The 19044-nt window shown below is 39.2% G+C and overlaps 1 protein-coding gene across 1 annotated transcript in view; it reads right to left on the reverse strand.

Moving 5' to 3' along the window:
- LOC101550113 (PZP alpha-2-macroglobulin like) overlaps positions 1–19044 on the reverse strand; it is a 41538-nt gene that overhangs the window by 7143 nt on the left and 15351 nt on the right. Inside the window, 16 exon segments of the mRNA XM_055118237.1 lie at positions 269–492; positions 1881–2061; positions 2476–2550; positions 2739–2895; positions 5378–5465; positions 5749–5925; positions 6145–6228; positions 7995–8046; positions 8505–8626; positions 9101–9227; positions 10255–10483; positions 11544–11691; positions 13122–13230; positions 13924–14088; positions 16829–16978; positions 17740–17882. Coding sequence (XP_054974212.1) covers positions 269–492; positions 1881–2061; positions 2476–2550; positions 2739–2895; positions 5378–5465; positions 5749–5925; positions 6145–6228; positions 7995–8046; positions 8505–8626; positions 9101–9227; positions 10255–10483; positions 11544–11691; positions 13122–13230; positions 13924–14088; positions 16829–16978; positions 17740–17882 — 2231 coding nt within the window.

Consider the following 19044-nt stretch of genomic DNA (forward strand, 5'->3'; position numbering starts at 1 on the left):
ACAGCGCTTACACAGAAACCCTAAAACAGCCAGCAACCAATGTGTGATAATGATATCATTAAACTTTAGAAAGGAATGATCCTTATGGAAGGAGCCATATTGATAGGACTTAGTTAAAGGTGATTGAGGACCATCTTAGATATTTTTCTCCCTATCCTCATTATCCTCAACTACCCCTAAAAGAATCTTTTATGGTATAGTAATTTCTTATCTCTTTCCCTTGTGTTTTCCTTTTAGACTTTCCATTGGCCATTATGGAGTCACAGACCTGGGTGGAGGAGAAGCCCCCTTGTGAATTCTGTTGCTTTGTGATCCACTTCACGATGTTGGTGGCAGATGTCAGCTCCTCTGAGGTCGGGGCAGGCTGGGCTGTGAGGTAAGCCAGGAGCACGTAGGACGTCATCTCCACCTCAGCCGAGGGAGCCTGGGGTTGGTAAAATTGATCCACTGGTGCCTTGGGTTTCTGAGGTCGCTCCCAGTGGACTGAGTTGTCTTAAGGGTGAGAAAAGTGAGGGAATTATCACTCTCGGCAAATAACAAGTAAATATACATTTGTATAAAATTGAAGATAATTTAGGAAAAGAAACAATCTTCTTTCTCACATAAATTCCCCAAACTCACTTATATGTATGTATTTCCATGTTGAACTTGATTTCATCTTGTGGGGGTTAGGTGAAGAATGTTTTTGGAAGAAGAAGCTGAGAGCATTCTTATCCATCTCTCACAATATTTTACTTTTCATGTTATTTTTATTGTATAAATAGAAGCATAAAGTGAGAGAGGATTCTTTTAAAGTTTGTATCTTTATCATACAGATGAAGTATAAATTGGAATATAATTTCTATTTTTTGATCTCAGAGAACATATGTGAGTATTTCTTTAAAATAGGGATAAAAACAGTTTAAGATGCTACTGAATTTCTTTTAGTGTGGATTTTTTTTTTTTTTATATAACAGGTCTCATTACTCTGACCCTGAAAGAGCCTCCAATCATTGGGAAAGATGAGTAAGGAGAGGCTGCTAAAATCACGTTTCTGGTGCCTGCTCGAGCAAATCGATGAACAGTGGGATGACAGTGATACAGTGACAGTGATCCGAGAATGCAGAAAGATATATAAATAATATGCATATATAATCTTAACAGAAATAAAATTATATAATTTTCTACAGTCACTGTCATCCCGTTGCTTCATTGTGAGACTTGCTGTTAGTTTTTGGCATATCGAATATGTCCCGGCTCTGCCAGGCTCTGCCATATAGTCTATAATATATGCAACCTCAGGGAAGATATTTCATTTGCAATCTCAGCAAACATCTTTTTCTAAGAGGTGCTCTGGTCATATAAATATCGTTTACTTAAGTAATTAACATGAATCTTATCACTTTCATCAAGAATATATTCTTTTTCCCCAGAATTAAGTACCAGAGTATTAAGTGTCCCACATTAGTAGGGAAATGTACAACACTGATGTAGGGATGGGTGTTGGAACATTGTATGACTGAAAGTCAATCATGAAATTTGTAATTGTATATCTCATTGTGACTCAATAAATAAATAAATAAATAAAATCTTAAAAAATGTATGAAGCTACATATGCACTGTAGTACTGTAGCACTGCTGTCCCTTTGTTCATTGATTTGGTCCAACGGGCACCAGTAACATCTCCATTGTGAGACTTGTTACTGTTTTTTGGCATATAGGATACACTACAGGTAGCTTGCCAGGCTCTGCCGTGAGGGTGGGATACTCTCAATAGCTTGCCGGGCTCTCCGAGAGGGATGGAGGAATCGAACCTGGTTCAGCCACGTGCAAAGCAAATGCCCTACCCTCTGTGTTATTGCTCTAGAGAAAAAGGTATTTTTTTTCCCACTTTCTCTCACCTTCTTTCCTAGCTTCCTTGTCAAGAGAGTTGAGTATTTCTCTTCTCTTCTCTTGATTTCCCGCTAGGGCAAAAGCATAGGCCAACAGTGCCTTGGTATAGACGTGACTGCCATGGGTCCCCTCCTTAGCTGTGTGCCAGGCGGACTCCAAACAAAACAAGGCATTGCGGACAACAGGATGCTGTAAAGATGAAGAGGGGGTGACATTAAGCCACAATAAGCAGAGAGTGGAACAAGTCATGAACTCGATGCTGTAGAAAGTCCTGAACTTCATAGACGTCATTCATAATTTTCAGCCAGCCAGTCAGATAGATTTCCATCCTTTTAAAAATAGAAACATTTAAAATCTCTTAAGCCCCTTAAAGAGTAAGCTTGGGAAAAGGAATTTTTGGATTACCTCTAGTACCCTGCTCAACAGTACCAATGGATGAATATAAATCCCACTGAACTGATTCACCAAAAGGTCTATCTGTTTGAGAAACAGCTCATCATGGAGCAAAAGGGAAGCGTAGACTTGGCTTTGGTAGGGTAGCATGGTGGGCAGCAGGTCTATTGCTTCCGTGGTAGGGACATTCGGGACTGAGGGGAATCTTACAGAGACTGGAAGAGGTATCTCCAGAAGCGCAATTGCGATATAGGCAGAGAGGGTCACTTCGTCCTCTACTCCTCCCTGTAAGAGCAAGAGACAGGGAGAGCGATGGAATCATTCCACTTCCAGAATTTAACTTATTCTCCTGAATCCTCCCACACTGTCTCGTACTTCAGCTTGCCAAGCTTTGCTGTGTTGCTTCCTTCAGCCCTGGAGGAATATTACATGGGTAGGTCATGAGGGGAGGAGAAAGACGCCAAAAAGTTTACCTTTATGGCATTGTTGAGCAGCGTCCCCGAGCTCTGGAAACAGCCGTTGTCCTTCTGCTTCTGGGAGAGCCAGGCGAGGGCTTGGCTGATGTGCGCTTCATCGATGAAGGTGTAAGCTCGAGCCTGGGCAAAGGTCTTCAGCACAAAGGCTGTGAGCCTGAGGGGGAGGAAGAGTGGGGTGCTGGGTCATTTGCCTCTAGCGGCACCCCGGGGCGCTGCCTGCACTTGTAGATGAATTCTCTCCCTCAGGCACTACTATAAGATTCAAGGAGCTCTTGCCAAGAGTTTGGAAACTTTTTCTGATACCCTGAATGTTCCTAAAATCTTAAAACTTTTTTTTTTTATCTGCTACTGGTATGTGTTAAACGCATTTTCAACTGGTCTTTGCTTTCTAAAGTATTTCTGCTTCATTTAGGGACTAAAATTTTTCTAGTTTTCTTGGGTGGCTGATTAGTATTTGCTCTCATCCTTCTGAACTTTCTGTACTTTTATTTTTTAGCTTTTTTGGTCATACCCAGTGATGCTCAGGGGTTACTACCAGCTCTATGCCCAGGGTTTACTCCTGGTGGTGCCCAGGAGTTTGAATAAAATGCCGGGATTTGAACCCTGGTCAGTCATATGCAAGGCAAATGCCCTGCCTGCTGTCTTATTGCTCAGCCCCCCACTTTCTGCACTTATTTCTTGGCTTTACTCAGGGTGTACTTCCAACTTTGTGCTCAGGGATGAGACATGGTTTGGTCTCATAAAAATTAAGCTCCTTACCTGCTGTACTATCTATCTGGGCCCTGTAGCTATTTCTTTTCCTTTTTCTCCCTTCCTTCCTTCCTTCCTTCCTTCCTTCCTTCCTTCCTTCCTTCCTTCCTTCCTTCCTTCCTTCCTTCCTTCCTTCCTTCCTTCCTTCCTTCCTTCCTTCCTTCCTTCCTTCCTTCCTCCCTTCTTTCCTTCCTTCCTTTCTTCCTCCCTCCCTCCCTCCCTCCCTCCCTTCTTTCCTTCCTTCCCTCCTTCCTCCCTCCCTCCCTCCCTCCCTCCCTCCCTCCCTCCCTTCCTTCCTTCCTTCCTTCCTTCCTTCCTTCCTTCCTTCCTTCCTTCCTTCCTTCCTTCCTTCCTTCCTTCCTTCCTTCCTTCCTTCCTTCCCTTCCTTCCTTCCCTTCTTCCTTCCCTTCTTTCCTTCCCTTCTTCCCTTCCTTCCTTTTTTCCTTCCTTCCTTCCTTCCTTCCTTCCTTCCTTCCTTCCTTCCTTCCTTCCTTCCTTCCTTCCTTCCTTCCTTCCCTCCTTCCTTCCTTCCTTCCCTTCTTCCCTCCCTCCCTCCCTCCCTCCCTCCCTCCCTCCCTTCCTTCCTTCCTTCCTTCCTTCCTTCCTTCCTTCCTTCCTTCCTTCCTTCCTTCCTTCCTTCCTTCCTTCCTTCCTTCCTTCTTCCCTCCCTCCCTCCCTCCCTCCCTTCCTTCCTTTTAGATTTCTTGACTTCTTTTCTACAGCAAATATTCTAATAGACTAACTTCCTTTAAATGTCCTTCTCAGAAAATATTTTATTCTACATTTTTTTACCCTTCCATCACTTTGTAGGACACTGATTTCCTCTTGTTTTTCTGTGTGGTTAGACATGGGTAGACAGATAATTGATAGTTAATAGGAAGATGGATAGATGATGAATAGATAATATATGGATGATAGATAATGGACATAAATAGATGGTATACAGACACAATGACATATTGGAGTGGGTATATAGAAAAATAAATAGTGATGGATGGATAGGCACAAAGATTCATTGATAGATACAAGACAAATGGAAAAACAAAACAGAATGAGTAGAAGGTACTAAAGTACACTGTGAATAGTGACTGGGATTTTTCTGGCCTCTATAGCATCTCTAAGTGCTAAACAACATACATGAAAATCAAACTTATAATGATCCCTTAGCAAAATGCAAAAATAAAATAGTCTTGTGTATTGGGTATAAAAGTTATCATCTTTGGGTCTGGAAATGTGGCTCAAGTAGTAAAGCAAATACCTTGCACGAGTGAGGTCCTGGGTTCAATCCCTGGTGCTGCCTAATGACTCCCACCCCCTGGTACCATGGGGTATGGCTATGGTAGATTTGAGCATTTTCAGGTGAGTAGCCCCAATATACTAAAAAATAAACAAAAAACTTAAATCCAAAGCATTCTTGGTTTACTCAGTTATTTGTTGTGTAACCACAAATTTAGTTTTTGTGGGGAGGAGGGAACTCAGAAGTGTTCAGGAGGCCCAGGAATCCCCCAGGGATTCTCAGCCAATGACACTGGCCAATCAATACAAGGATATGAGGATATAGTGCTTCTTGGTCCCTGTTGTGCTGGACATTACCTAGATCATGCAGGTGATGCTCAGAGCCTAATGGACTAAACTTTGTGATGCTGTGAGACCATGAGGTGTCAAGGATTAAATGGTTTTAATGTAGTGACCAGGGGTCACTACAAGCACCTTAAGGCAAGCCCCTTAACTTGGACTTATCTCTCCAATCCCACACATATTTACTTGTCTATACTTCATATTATTTCCTCCTCTGTACCTCACATGATAGTTATAAGAAAAAAATAGGTTAATTCTGATATATGAACTTTGCACTTCCTATTAAAATTCAGAATAAATGTTCTTACCAAGTGTTGCCCTGATTCCTGCTATATTGCTGCCCAAAGGTGCTATAGGAACCATCTTCATGTTTGTAGTTTAGCTGTCTCTGGTATCCTGGAATGGAAGGCTCAAATGGGTAAAGAAATATTATAAGGTAAACAGGCCATCCCTATGTGGAAATTGATGCATGCAGGAATAACAAACATTGTACAGTTTCCTGTATGTAGAATCTGCCATAGTTGCATAGACATTACGCATGTATTAAAGAACAATATCCTATTAGATGAATGTTTCCATAAAAATTATCACTATTTGCTTAATATGTGGCCATATAATTCAAACCTAATTGTGAAAACTCTTATTAGAATAACAAAGAAAACTTTTTTTTTTATCTTACCATTGATGAGATAACCAATGGCCTTTGATTTGATTTCTGGAGTCAGTTGTTGTGTTTCATTCAGATAATTCAAGATATATATGTTGGGAGCAAATAGGACCATGTTCTGTTCTCCACAACCATAAGGCATCTGAAGGAGATTCTGTGTGTTTTGCATAGAAGAACCAAGTATGTCACCTGGGCAACGTGAAAGAGCAATTAGCTATCAGAGCCATTTCAGTTTATGAGTAGCTAACACTATTCAAGAGAAAAGATATTAAAATTTACAGTCATATAATCAGTCCTTTAGGCAAGGGATTATTTACTTTGGAAAAGGTGGTGCTCCAGGATTATAACAGAAATAGAATACTAGAACACAAATTTTGTCCCTAGTTTCTTAAGTGAAAGATGACTCACCCAAAACTGAGAAAGAGGCTCTGGCAGATTCTTTGACCACGTTGGGTGGAAGTTTTAGGGATAACTGCTCAGCTATTTCAGTACCTTTGGAAATAAACAATCTCTATCAAAGAATGACACTTTCCCCTTTTTAAAAAAATTTTATTGAATCACCATGAGATAGTTACAAGCTCTCATGTTTGGGTTGCAATCTCACAATGATCAAACACCCATCCTTCCACCAGTGCACATTCACCACCACCAATATCCCCGGTATACCCCCCCTTCCCACCCTCCCCCTGCCTCTAAGGCAGACAATATTCCCCATACTCTCTCTCTACTTTTGGGTATTATTGATTGCAACACAGACACTGAGAGGTCATCATGTTTGGTCCATTATCTACTTTTGGCATGCATCTCCCATCCCAACTGTTTCTTCCAGCCATCATTTTCTTAGTGATCCCTTCTCTATTCCATTTCCCTTCTCTCCTCCGCTCATGAAACAGTCTTCCAGCTATGGGGAAATCCCTCTGGCCCTTGTACCTACTCTCCCTGGGTGAAGAATGACACTTTTCATAGAAATAAAATGTATTGTGTAGGAGTGAACTTTCAAAGCCATTCTTTCTGGGTATGGTTGTATGCACATCATTAATTAGTTTTATACTTGTACAAATTACTAAACCTCTTCATTGTCTACGTTGTAAACTCTGTGACAGTGAAAAAAATACATGCAGAGCATATTTATCAGAACATATTAAATCTTGTACATGTGAGCAGTCATCATTATAGTTTGCAGTAGGATTATATGTCCCCGAGGAACCTTTAGTTTGAGGAATAAGATTTGTTACCTATGATAAGATCACTTTCAATAGTTTCTCTAAGAAATGGGTGACATCCACAATCACTTGATGTCTATTTTATATTGCTATGTTCTTCCTCACTCACCTGTTTTGACTTTGGGCCTCACTTAGTGGTGCCTGGGGGTGACTCTGTGCTCAGAGTCACTCCCAGCAGTGTTCTAGGAGACCAGGTGGTACCTGATGTTGGGAATTAAACAAGGGCCAGCCACATGCAAGGAAACCTCTTAAAGCCCTGTGCCAGCTCTTCCAGGGCTTGTGTTTGCCATGAACAATAGCTGTAGACCAGGAACTAGTGGGGAGCAAAGTCTTCTGACTTAATGATGTTATAAAGATGTTATAATGCTCATAAGAATATAACTTCTTTCATTTCTCCCCTAATCAATGGAGTCCTATTTATAAATAGATAACATAAATTTGTCTTGAATTGGTTCTTCTCAAACGACTGGTACAGGGTCCTGTATATTATGGATACAGAACTAATATGTGTATGGCAATGTAATTACAAATATATTCACAAGTGTTTCTTGATAATATGATAAAGTCCTTTTATAGTTATTATTTTGCTTTGAAAAATCTTTCTTTGGTTTACGGTTTTTATTTTTTTTTTGGTAAAAAGTAAGCAACTTAAAATTCACCATCTAAGAAAAAACAATTTTTAAAGTAATATGATTATTAGGTGCCATTTATTTTGTTGTCAACTATTTGACAGAATATCTTGGCACTCCAATTTATCATGGCTGCTCTTTCTAACTCGTTCTAGGCACTATAAGTAACTGTATCCTGTCTGGCTACTAAATAACCACAACCAATGGAGAGAAGAGGACTAAAAGGAAACAAGTTTGGTATTAGCTCAAACCCACTCACTTGAATTCAGGATCCTCATCCACAAAACATGTAGAATGAAGTATCATATAGCATTCTGATTATGATGGGAGGTCATATGCATGGATGACCTGGAGTATGTTCCCACAGGAGCTATTGTTCTCACCATGATTGTGAAGGTAAACTTACCTGAAGCACAAATCATGGAGTTGAAAGTCTTTTCTTGCTCAATTCCTTCGGGCTTAGTGAAAAGGAAAGATAAAAGGAATAAATATCTCGGCCATAGGACATCTTCCGTTGTCAAGTTACACTGAATGGTCTTTAGCATCTTATTGTCAAATTATTCTAGATTCATAAAGCATTGAAGAAGCAAAGAGAGAGTAATTCAATGCAAATTAGTGATAATTTAGGCCGAGAACCCAATCTAATAGGTGTGAGAAATATATTAATAGGATAGAGGTGCAGATCGGGGAAGAAAACATTTCTTTAAAACTTTTTTGAAAAAAATTATTGTCAATATACTAAGTAGGTTTTGCAGTAGCAAGGTTTTCTCTATTACATTGTAGGATAGGAAGTTACATTAGTTTTACAAGTAGTTGATGTGAGCATGAAATTGATTGCTCTTTGGTAAACACTGTTTTATATTATCACCATTTCTAGGCATTCAGAAACATATTTAAGTGACCCAGACCTACTTACCTCCACTAACAGGGTTTTGATGACTGTGTCCTTCCTACCCATCTCCGGGACCTCAGCAACCTCATTCCCACACAGTTCTGAGGACTGTATCGCCTCTGCGCTCACGGAGAAGTTTGTGTTACCTAAGGCCAAGAAGGGAGCAAAAGAATGTCACACTGCTTGATGGCAGTTCAAGCAACCCCCTAGCCTTCTAAAACAAGTCAGTGATCTTCAACCAATCATGGCGGATACACTTGAACCTTACAACTGACTGAATAAGAAATTCAGGAAACCCAATGTGCACTGGGTAAGCAATGCCCAACACAGTGAGAGGAGTGAGTGGGGGCTCACTGTGACCAAAAATAGAAAGAAGAAACAAAGTTAAGTCAATAGAATAAAGTTTGTGGGGAACAAAATAGAGAACACGATATAAGAAGAGCTCACTCTTTGCCACTCTTGATAAATTAGTGAGGGGGTGGTCAGTGTGGCTAAAAACAGAAAGAAGAACAAAATTAATTTGATAGAATAAAATTAGCTGGGAGCAAAATAGAGAAGACGATATAAGAAGTTTTGGGTATTTGCCACTCTTGCTAATCACTTTGGGAACTGTTATTTACCTAGAGTTTTAGGAGTTACTGTCCAGGACCAGGTTTGCCGCTCATTTACACAGATGCAATAGGATTCTTCGTTCTTCTCACTTTGGGATGCTAGGAAGGCTGGAGACGGATGCAGTTGCACACTGACCTGTCATCCACAACGGAGGCACAGAGACAGACATGATCAGATGGTGGAGAGACAATGAATGCGTGCAACTGGGCCCAAATGTAGGATGATAGCCTGAACTGAGATTAGGCTGGGCATAAACATGGCAATGACACAAACTGAGACTGATTATCTGCACAGAAAACATGCAATTTGCATGGGAGTTTACTGGAGACATCTGCAATTATAGCAACAGGTGAAGGGGAGGGCAAAGAAATGGTATATTATCCCTGAGAGCACATATTGGCTTCTACCTGTAAAATTTTTCTTCCCAATTTCCTTTAAACACTTCCCTATTTCCTCCGACATAAAGTACATGTGTGCTTTCTACAAGGCAAGGAGATCATGAAGAATGAATAATATAAAAGAAGTTTCCTCACTAGACAGAAAGTTGACAGTACATAAATATCTGTAATAGAGGCAGGCTGGGGAATGGGGGAAAATTGGGGACATAGGTGGAGGAAAGTAGTCACTGGTGTTGGAACATTGTACGACTGAAATTGAAGCATAAATCACTTTATAGTTTTAAAACTCAGTGATTCAACAACAACAACAACAAAAAAGATTCCTGACCACGAGAACATTGTGTTACAAAGGGAATGATATCCACAACACTATGACATAGTTTACAAAGAAATAAACACTATTAAGGAAAGGTAAAAGTATATTTTATGTGTGTTTCTGTGACACGCATGGAATTAAGAAAACTGAATATTATATAAGGATCAGTAACTTCTCTGACAAATACCTGTCATGTGGCCAAGAAAATGGAAATATCCTAAAAATGATAAGAAAAAACCACAAAAGCATGTAGTTTGGAGACCCAGAGTTTTAGCGCCTGTTACTCATATGTCACATATTATTAATCATACGTCATGTCATTTTGATCATAACCTACCATGCTGAGCACTGTTTTTTTTTTTTTTTTTGCAGTATAATCACCTATTTCCAGATTTCTACTCTGTGGAACAGCATCAGTTATCTTTCTTTATACCACCCTTTTCCTTACCCGAATGCATTTGGGAAGGTAGTTCAGGACAGTGGCCTTGAGGGTGAAGGCCTCTCCCCGGATCACAGAGTAGGGCATCGTCAGCTCCACAAAGAAGGGCTGGAAGGCTCGGAGAGAGGCGGGAAGGGAGAGACCCAGCCCGGTGTCCTGGGACAGGCAGAGGGCCCCTGCCTTCCACTCGGTGATGGTGTCAGGCACTGTTACTTCCAATTCAGTCACACCAGACGAGCTGGAGAGGGAGCAGTGTGAAAAGTAGACAATAAGTAAGACATATTTTCTCATGTAAGAATCAATATCTGTACAGCTGTCGTCAAGGACAGATCCCACGCGAAGGTCCAACCACAAGCTCACTTGATTATAATTGGGGACCAACCTGTAAAACTGAAAGACACTAAAGGGTGCCTCATTTCTATTTTCATTTCATGGAAACACAACACATTGAACTTGATTCAGTTATTCAGTTTGTCCTTAAATCTTCCTTTCTGTTGTACAACTCCTTAAATAAATAGGTCGAAGAATCATGATCTGGGGGCTGGAGCGATAGCACAGCGGGTAGGGCGGCGTTTGCCTTGCATGCGGTCGACCTGGGTTCAATTCCCAGCATCCCATATGGTCCCCTGAGCACCGCCAGGGGTAATTCCTGAGTGCAGAGCCAGGAGTAACCCCTGTGCATCGCCGGGTGTGACCCAAAAAGCAAAAAAAAAAAATCATGATCTGGGGCCAGGGCAATAGTACAGAGGGTACTTGCTTTGCCTTGCTTGCAACATGGATGATTCAATCCCCAACACTGCACACAGTCTCCCGAGCCTACCAGGAGTGATCCTTGAGCACAGAGCAAGGAGCAAACCCTGAGCACTGCCGGCCGGGTATAACCAAAACAACAGCAAAATAGAATCATGATCCAATGAGTAGACTTTAGTCTGATTTGTTTATGTGTATATTCAGATCATTAATAGATACTTCCCTGAATAGCCTTACTCAATATAGTATTTGGATCATTTTGATTCCTATGTCTGTTTTTTGGTAGCTTTTAAAGTAGTTATTATAGAGGTTATTGTATAATTATTATATTTTTATATTATATAATATAATATTATATTATAGAGTTATATTATTATTTCTAAGATGATTATACTAATAAACCTATACAATAATAGTAATTTCATTAAATCTATTCTGGTAAAGGGCTAGCAAAAGTATTAAGGACTTAACAAAGATTCAAAGCTATGAAAAGCTCAAAAACCATATTTCCTCACCCACAACAAATAGCAGACATTTAAGTTACTTACTCCAATGCCACCAAATCCCAGATCCAGGTCTCAGGGAAATAACTCCTCACTGTTTCAATAAATTTTTCTGGACTCTCTGTGTTTTTATTAGAATCTATGTCGTCATATGCGTCATATTGAGGGCTGTATGAACGATCTAGTACTGCAGCTGATTAAAAAAATGGTGAGGGGAATGACTAGTTAAAATAAAAGCGTTAATTCATTTCTTTTGTGCACTCACTATATATTTTACAAGTTGTTTTGCACTAATTATATCATATACCTGAAATCCTATCTTTATCAAGTTCCACAAAATTAATTTCCCCCTTAAAATTTCATGGTTTAAACCAATATATCTTTCCTATAATTTCCACAGTAGTTATTTTTCTTGTTTTTCCATCATTTGTATAATGTTAATTCCTTAAAAAAATTATATTTGTTATCCTTATTTGGAATGGACACTATTGTAGAATAATACATAAAGAAAGAAAGCTGTCTTAGTTATTGAACTAACTTATTATTGAACTGACGTATAGGTGGATATTAACCTTACATGGAGATTGTGTGTGTGTGTGTGTGTGTGTGTGTGTGTGTGTGTGTGTGTTTGGGGCACAGACTCATCTGGATAAAAGCTATTCTCAGAGCTTCCTTCTGCCTCTCTGCTCAGGGATCACTCTTGGTGGTGATCTGGAGACCATATGGGGTGCCAGGGATTGAACTGAGCCGTCTGCTTGCAAGGAAGTGCTTTGCCGGCTGTACTATCTCTCTAGCCTCAAGATGTTTATCTTCACTTCCAGTGACATTAAGAATATTTTGGAACGGAGAGTAGACACAGTCATGGGAGAGAGATTTAGACACTGGACTGTAAGCATAAGATCTGGGGGTTGGGTCAGAGACTTCCATGAAAAGCTGTAGAGATTCAGCCACTGCTTTATTTGATGTTTTACATTGGTATTTTCTTTTGATATTACTTGGCTCTGTATCTTAAAGTATTTCAACCAGGATTACATATTTCCCTTCACCAGAGGCTCTTTATTCTTTTTTCTTTTTTTACAGTGTCTGAGTGTCTATCCTGATTCTATAATTAATTTATTCTTCACTACTGTGAACTTTCTCTCTATCTCTCATCAGAATCTTATGTTTCATTTGAGTTTGTGCTCATAAGTATTTGACTTATCTGGGTAATGAATAAAGCCTCAGGTCAGTTTTGACTATACCATTTATTAAAAGTTAAATGACTTCAGAAGGAAACCCTTGCTTGAATTTTGGTTTCTCGAAGTGTAAAGTGGAAATATGGCCACCTTATCATTCTGTTTTCTTTAATATGTTTTTTGATGGGGGAAAGCTCAAGTGATGCTGGGGGCAGGGGCCAGGGTTATCTCTAGACCTACTCTGCTGGCAGGAATGCTGGCCTGATGGTTCAGTGCTGGGGGTCACCAGGTCATCACGTCTCATGCTGGGAATCAAATTTAGAATTTGTGCCTGCAAAGTACTCCAGTCTTTTTGTCTCTCTCCCTTGTCCCAGTTTATCTTTTTATGTATTCTTTGCAAAATAATATTGTTGAATATGACATAGATTTAAAAGATTTGTCATTTTACCTCCTCCTCGCACCATTGACATTGATGGTTGATGTGATTGAAGACGGTTCATTGAACATGGCTGAGATTTTCGGATTTTAGAGTTGGTGAACACCTTTAATCCCATACCCTATAAAAATGACAACTCAATAATATTTTTAAATTGATTGGATTAGGATTAAATTTATTTTAAATTTCTGATTATAATCCAAACACCATTGATACAAAATCTATATTATACACAAACTCAAAAAAGAGTGATACAATTATTTCATTTATGACTTATTATTTTTAATTTTTTTTTAGTGCCAAAGGCTTGAGCGATAGTAAGGTAGTAGGGCATTTGCCTTGCATGCGGCCGACCCTAATTCAATTTCTCCGCCCCTCTCAGAGAGCCCGGCAAGCTACTGAGAGTTTCTTGCCCGCACAGCAGAGCCTGGGCAAGCTTCCCATGGTGTATTCAATATGCCAAAAACATATCTCAAAACAAGTCTCAAAATGGAGATGTTACTGATGCCCGCTCAAGCAAATTGATGAGCAACGGGATGACAGTGACAGTGACAGTAGTGCCAGAGACCAAAAATCTATGTCTGATACATCACAGCACAGATTTTATCTCGAAGCTACAGTCTTGTACCCTTGTAAAAAAATTTACAATCTTTTGTAAGCAAACTAAAAGTAATTAAAAGTAACTCAATTAAATGGCAGGAGTTTGGTCTAACCTGTCTCTGACTTGCTAAAATGTGTGTCTAAATTTTACATATATACATTTTATTAACATTAATAAATAAGTCAGCACATTAATAAATTGAGAGGATTTTACCTTTAGGAAGCTATACATATCATCTTCATTAAAATTTTTCAAGGGAACATAGATGGCTCCATTATGAAGGATATTAGGATGGTTGATACAAACAGTTTGTTCTTCTTGCTGGTCCAAATTTGTAGGGAAATCAGTAAGATCCTTCATAGTTAGTCGACTATATACCTGAAATAGTGGAGAGATAAGAGATAGAATTCTTACCTGCTTATCTCTTGAAATAAACAGTGAATAGAGAAATGACAATCCTCAGCTTGTTCTTTTTAAAAATTAATTAATTTAAAAAAGTGAGATTCTGTGGTTTATAATGCTATTAATAATGGTTTCTCGTGCACAGAACTCCAACACTATACCTATCACCAATGTAACCCCTACCTCTCCCAAGGTCCCCAATACCCCTCCCTCCAAACCCTTGACTCAATTGTGTGAAACAGCTTTCCCATTATATGGCCTTTGACCTTTTGCTGCTACCTTGCTGTGTATCTTTAAGCAACATGTGAGAGAGATCATTCTGTATCTATGCATTTCCTTCCGACTTCCTGACTGATATCCTCTATTTTCATCTATGTGGCTGCAAATTTAATGATTTTTTTCTTTATTTGAACTTCATAGTATCCTGTCCAACAATATCACTTCCTGCCATCTATCCTCTCAACACAAAAACATTAGTTCAAAAGGTGATATACATACATTCATCGACACATATATTACAATAGCCAAGATCTGAAAACAACCCAAGTGCCCAAATAAAGATGAATGGATCAAGAAATTGTGGTGTATACACACAATAGAACACTATGTAACTCTAAGAAAACACAAAATCATCAGTCTTCTTGAGCACATGTACTTGGTACCAAAGAGAGAAGTCAAAGGTTTTATTTGACTATTTTTAAGTGTTGTAATTTTGTTGTTGTTCTAAAGATAGAAACCTTATTTGTGATATAGGTTCCCAAGGAATAATAACATCTTAAATTATGAGAGGCTAATGAAGTTTCAACATAGAATTTATATGTAAAAGTTGACCAGACAGAGGCAGAAAATGCAAATTTCCTCTGTGTCTGATCAATAGTTAATGCCTTGAGTGATTTAGGTAGGAATTATTGCCATCTATTAACTTCTATTTCTATTTAACTTTATTTTTGAACTCAAAAGCCACATAGGCACATAATTGAATATAGGTAATTGAATACTTAAGAAAATACAGTTACAAACACACATCACTTTTTCTTTGGTGCAAAAGGAATATTTAAATGGTAGAATCAAGATTTTATAGAATGGAGCCAAGCAGCTTGAATATTTATCCTTGAATTGGAATACATCTTAGTTCTGTCAAAGAATTTTCAATATTTGCCTAAGTAGATCTCTAAATTTCTGTGGGCCAGAAGTCCTACTGCTTCTTATGTTCCCCTTCTTGTACACAGGTCAATATATGTTCTATACAGTTGCAAGGAAGGATGAAATTATAAAAGTTACTGCAGCTTTGATGGAACCAGAGGATATCATATTAAGCGAAGAAGTCAGCAGAAGAAAGACAAATACCATATGTTTTCACTTATCTGTGGTATAGAGAATAACAGAATAAGGGAATGCAAGGTATTAAAGGAGGTAATACCTAGATTACCCTGGTCTGTAGAATGTAGAGCTGAGGGGCTGGAGCGATAGCACAGCGGGATAGCACAGCGGGTAGGGCGTTTGCCTTGCATGAGGCTGACCCGGGTTTGATTCCCAGCATCCTATATGGTCCCCCGAGCACTGCCAGGAGTAATTCCTGAGTGCATGAGCCAGAAGTAACCCCTGTGCATCGCTGGGTGTGACCCAAAAAGCAAAAAAAAAAAAAAAAAAGGAATATAGAGCTGAGAAGGATAGAAAAAGAGAGAAACTGAGTGGGGAGAGTAAGAGGAGGAGGACAGGAAGTACCAGGGCCAGAAGATGGGGCCTCAGACACATTGGTGGCATAGGGGTGTGGTATATCTACATATCTGAACCACAGAATCAACAGAACTGAAATTATGTGATTCCCAACTACAACCACCAAAATGCCTCCATCAAGGAGGCAGACTGGGATTTGGGAGGGAAACTGGGATACTGGTAGAGGGAAATTGACACTGCTGATGGGATTGGTATGGGAACATTATATGCCTCAAACTCAACTATGAATAACTTTGTAAATCACCATGCTTCAATGAGGATTTAGCAAAACAAAACTAAATCTTGTTGGCATAATTGTAAGAATGTCAGTTCTGTTGTTTACTTCAGTATAGCCTTTTTTTCCTTTTTCTCTTTTTATTGAATCACTGTGAGATAGAATGTTGTTCATGATTGAGTTTCAGCCGTACTATGTCCCAACAACTGCCCCTTTACCAGGGCACATTTCCCGCCACCAATGTCCCCAGTTTCCCTCTTGGCTACTTCCTCCTGCCCCTCCCTGTTGGCTGCCTCTATGGCACTTTCTCTCTCTCTCTCTCTCTCTCTCTCTCTCTCTCTCTCTCTCTCTTTCCCCCCTCTCTCCTCTCTCTCTCTCTCTCTCTCTCTCTTTGTCTCTCTCTCTATTTTTCTTATTTTCCTTTTAGGCACCGTGGTTCGCGGTACTGTTTCTGAAAGGGTACTATGCATATCCCTTTATCTCCTTTCAGCACTCAGTTTTTGTACAGAGTAATCATTTCAGTGCAGTTTTACACAGAGTGCTCAAATATTTTCAATCTTGTTTTTACAACTTAAATGGTGACTGTTACTCTCTGGGCTGTTGAGAAGATCAAACTTGGAGAGATACGTGATAAATATTAAGAGATGGTTTAGAAGAAAGACAAGCAGTAAGGGTCCTCATTATGGTTTATGCTCAACAGGGCCCTGTCTCTGCTTTGGGACCCTTTACTGGGCCCTGCTGACCTCAGAGGCTGGTGGGACTCACCGTGGCTGCAGAAAGCTCTGCCTCAGGCTTCATGACCAACACGCTCTGGTCAACAGCTCGAAGGGCGCAGAGGGACTCAGGAGAAGCCGTGACCTGTAAGCGGGCCTGGGAGGCAGGAAGACCCTGTGCTGGGAGGAACTTCAAATTCACCTGTGAGAATTGGAGGAAAAAAATCATCCAGTGCTTTCTCTACTTGTGCAATGCTGACTTCACCAGCGTTCCTAGGTCATCCTCATAGTCAGACTATTGGATATTTAGAAGGACCAAGTCAGGACTTTTATTTTACTTTTGATCATCCTGCCTTTACTGTTGAAAAAGTTTGGCTATGTTCTGAGGAAAGTACCTCTGATATATCACAAAGGCACATGGGATAAAATTGCTCTATTTTATTTTTGCTTTGCTTTTGTGTCATACTTGGTGATGTTCAGGGCATACTCCTGGTTCTGTGCTCAGGGATCATATTTAAGGGTGCTCAGGGAGCTGAGGTGCTGAGGTGATCAAACCAAGTGGGTTACACGAAGACTAGCAGCTTAACCTCTCTATGAAGTCTCTGACCCAGCTTGTTTGATATTTAGAGACTTCTCTTTCTCTCTGACGCGTTCTGAGATCATTTTGGGTGCTTGTGTTTTTCAGTGAGGTCTTAGAATTTTTCAATCTTAACTTAGCATCGTATATACCTCACTCAAATCAACATTGTGCACAGAAGGACAGATTATATTATGTTCTATGTAATAGCATCTTGTGCAATGGAAGCGTTTGCGCTAGGTACCAGGATATCTGACTGTGTCAGATTATTGAGAATTTATGAGAAAATCCTTAATGTTCTAAACTCAGTTTTCTCTGGAGTAAATTAGATGTTACCCATAGGATCAGTACTTGTGTTCTCGCAGTTCTATACTAACGGCAATTACCTTGTTGGCTAGACAATTTTCAATCTCAAATTTCTTTGAATCTCCAACAACTTCTCCATTTGGTAAAATGGTAAAGATGAACAATCGTGCAATGGGAGCAATGTCTGACTCCACGGGGAAGGATAAGGAAAAACTGCCTTTCACTAGAGAGAATAAGACAGAAAGATTCTGGGTCAAGACAGTGCTAGATCTTAGCACACTCAGAATTGTGCATATTCACTTGATGGCATAGTCTCTTCAATGCTATTCTAATCGGTGGAATTAGGAGGCTGGTATCTTTCTTTACAACTTCAGTTCTGGAATAAATTAAAGTCCTTTCTACTTATGTCTTTCTTATCTGCTTTTCCATCTAACTGTACTGACTTAAATTTGAATAGCTCAAAATGTTTTTATCATTTATTAAAATATTTTATGAAACCCTCTTGACTCAGTTAAAAATTAAGGAACGGGACATGTATTATTTTTATCTTTCATACAAGATAGAAAGTAGCTATTTTACCTAGAGTTCACTCCAGGGGTGAATTTTATTTGACACATAACTGGAATTTATAAGATATAATCATTGTTTAAAACATAGAACTGGAATTTGTAAGATATAATCACTAATTAATTTTGAATGTATTCCCTTTTGATTCTGATTAAAGGTATAACATGAAATATGCCACCCTAACTAGTTTTGAATGTGCATTTCCGTAGTGTTGAATTATTAGTTGTTGAGAGTACCGATTAAAAAATTAAGCCTTCAGTGAATGTAATTGATGTTTTATTTTTCCAGAATTGTAGGGAAAGGAACCATACATATCAAGAAAACTTCAGAAATAAGGAATGAGTTCTAAGCTCCAGTAGAAGGCTTACTGAAATATAAGCCTTCATTTAAGTTAAAAGAATGTTTATGCCTCTTTTCAGTGATTTAAGCATTGGCATCAATTTTAAAAAGAAAGAAACTGTTCCATGTTTCCCCACAATCATTCATGACTTACACTCCAGCTCACATGTGAATGAACTGACATCATTCCTATAACACAGCAGGCATCCTAATGCAGGGTTTCTAGTGAGTCTAGCTCGGAGTATGGCATAGAATGACATCTGTCACCTATTCTCCTCTTTCTTGGCTTCTTAACTCTCAAACATTTTAGTTAAAGTATAGAGAAAGATCTAAAATTTTTACAAGTTTTAAATTTTAGACAGAGAAGTCCAATTAAAGTGAAAAAAACATGTACCTTTGTAGAATGTCTGATGCAGAGTAAGGAGTCAGATTTGCTCACTTGCTTTTGTTGAATTGAAAAACACCCTAGTTCTAAAGAT

The sequence above is a fragment of the Sorex araneus genome, chromosome 10 (genome assembly GCF_027595985.1).
Source record: "Sorex araneus isolate mSorAra2 chromosome 10, mSorAra2.pri, whole genome shotgun sequence".
Lineage (NCBI taxonomy): Eukaryota > Metazoa > Chordata > Mammalia > Eulipotyphla > Soricidae > Sorex > Sorex araneus.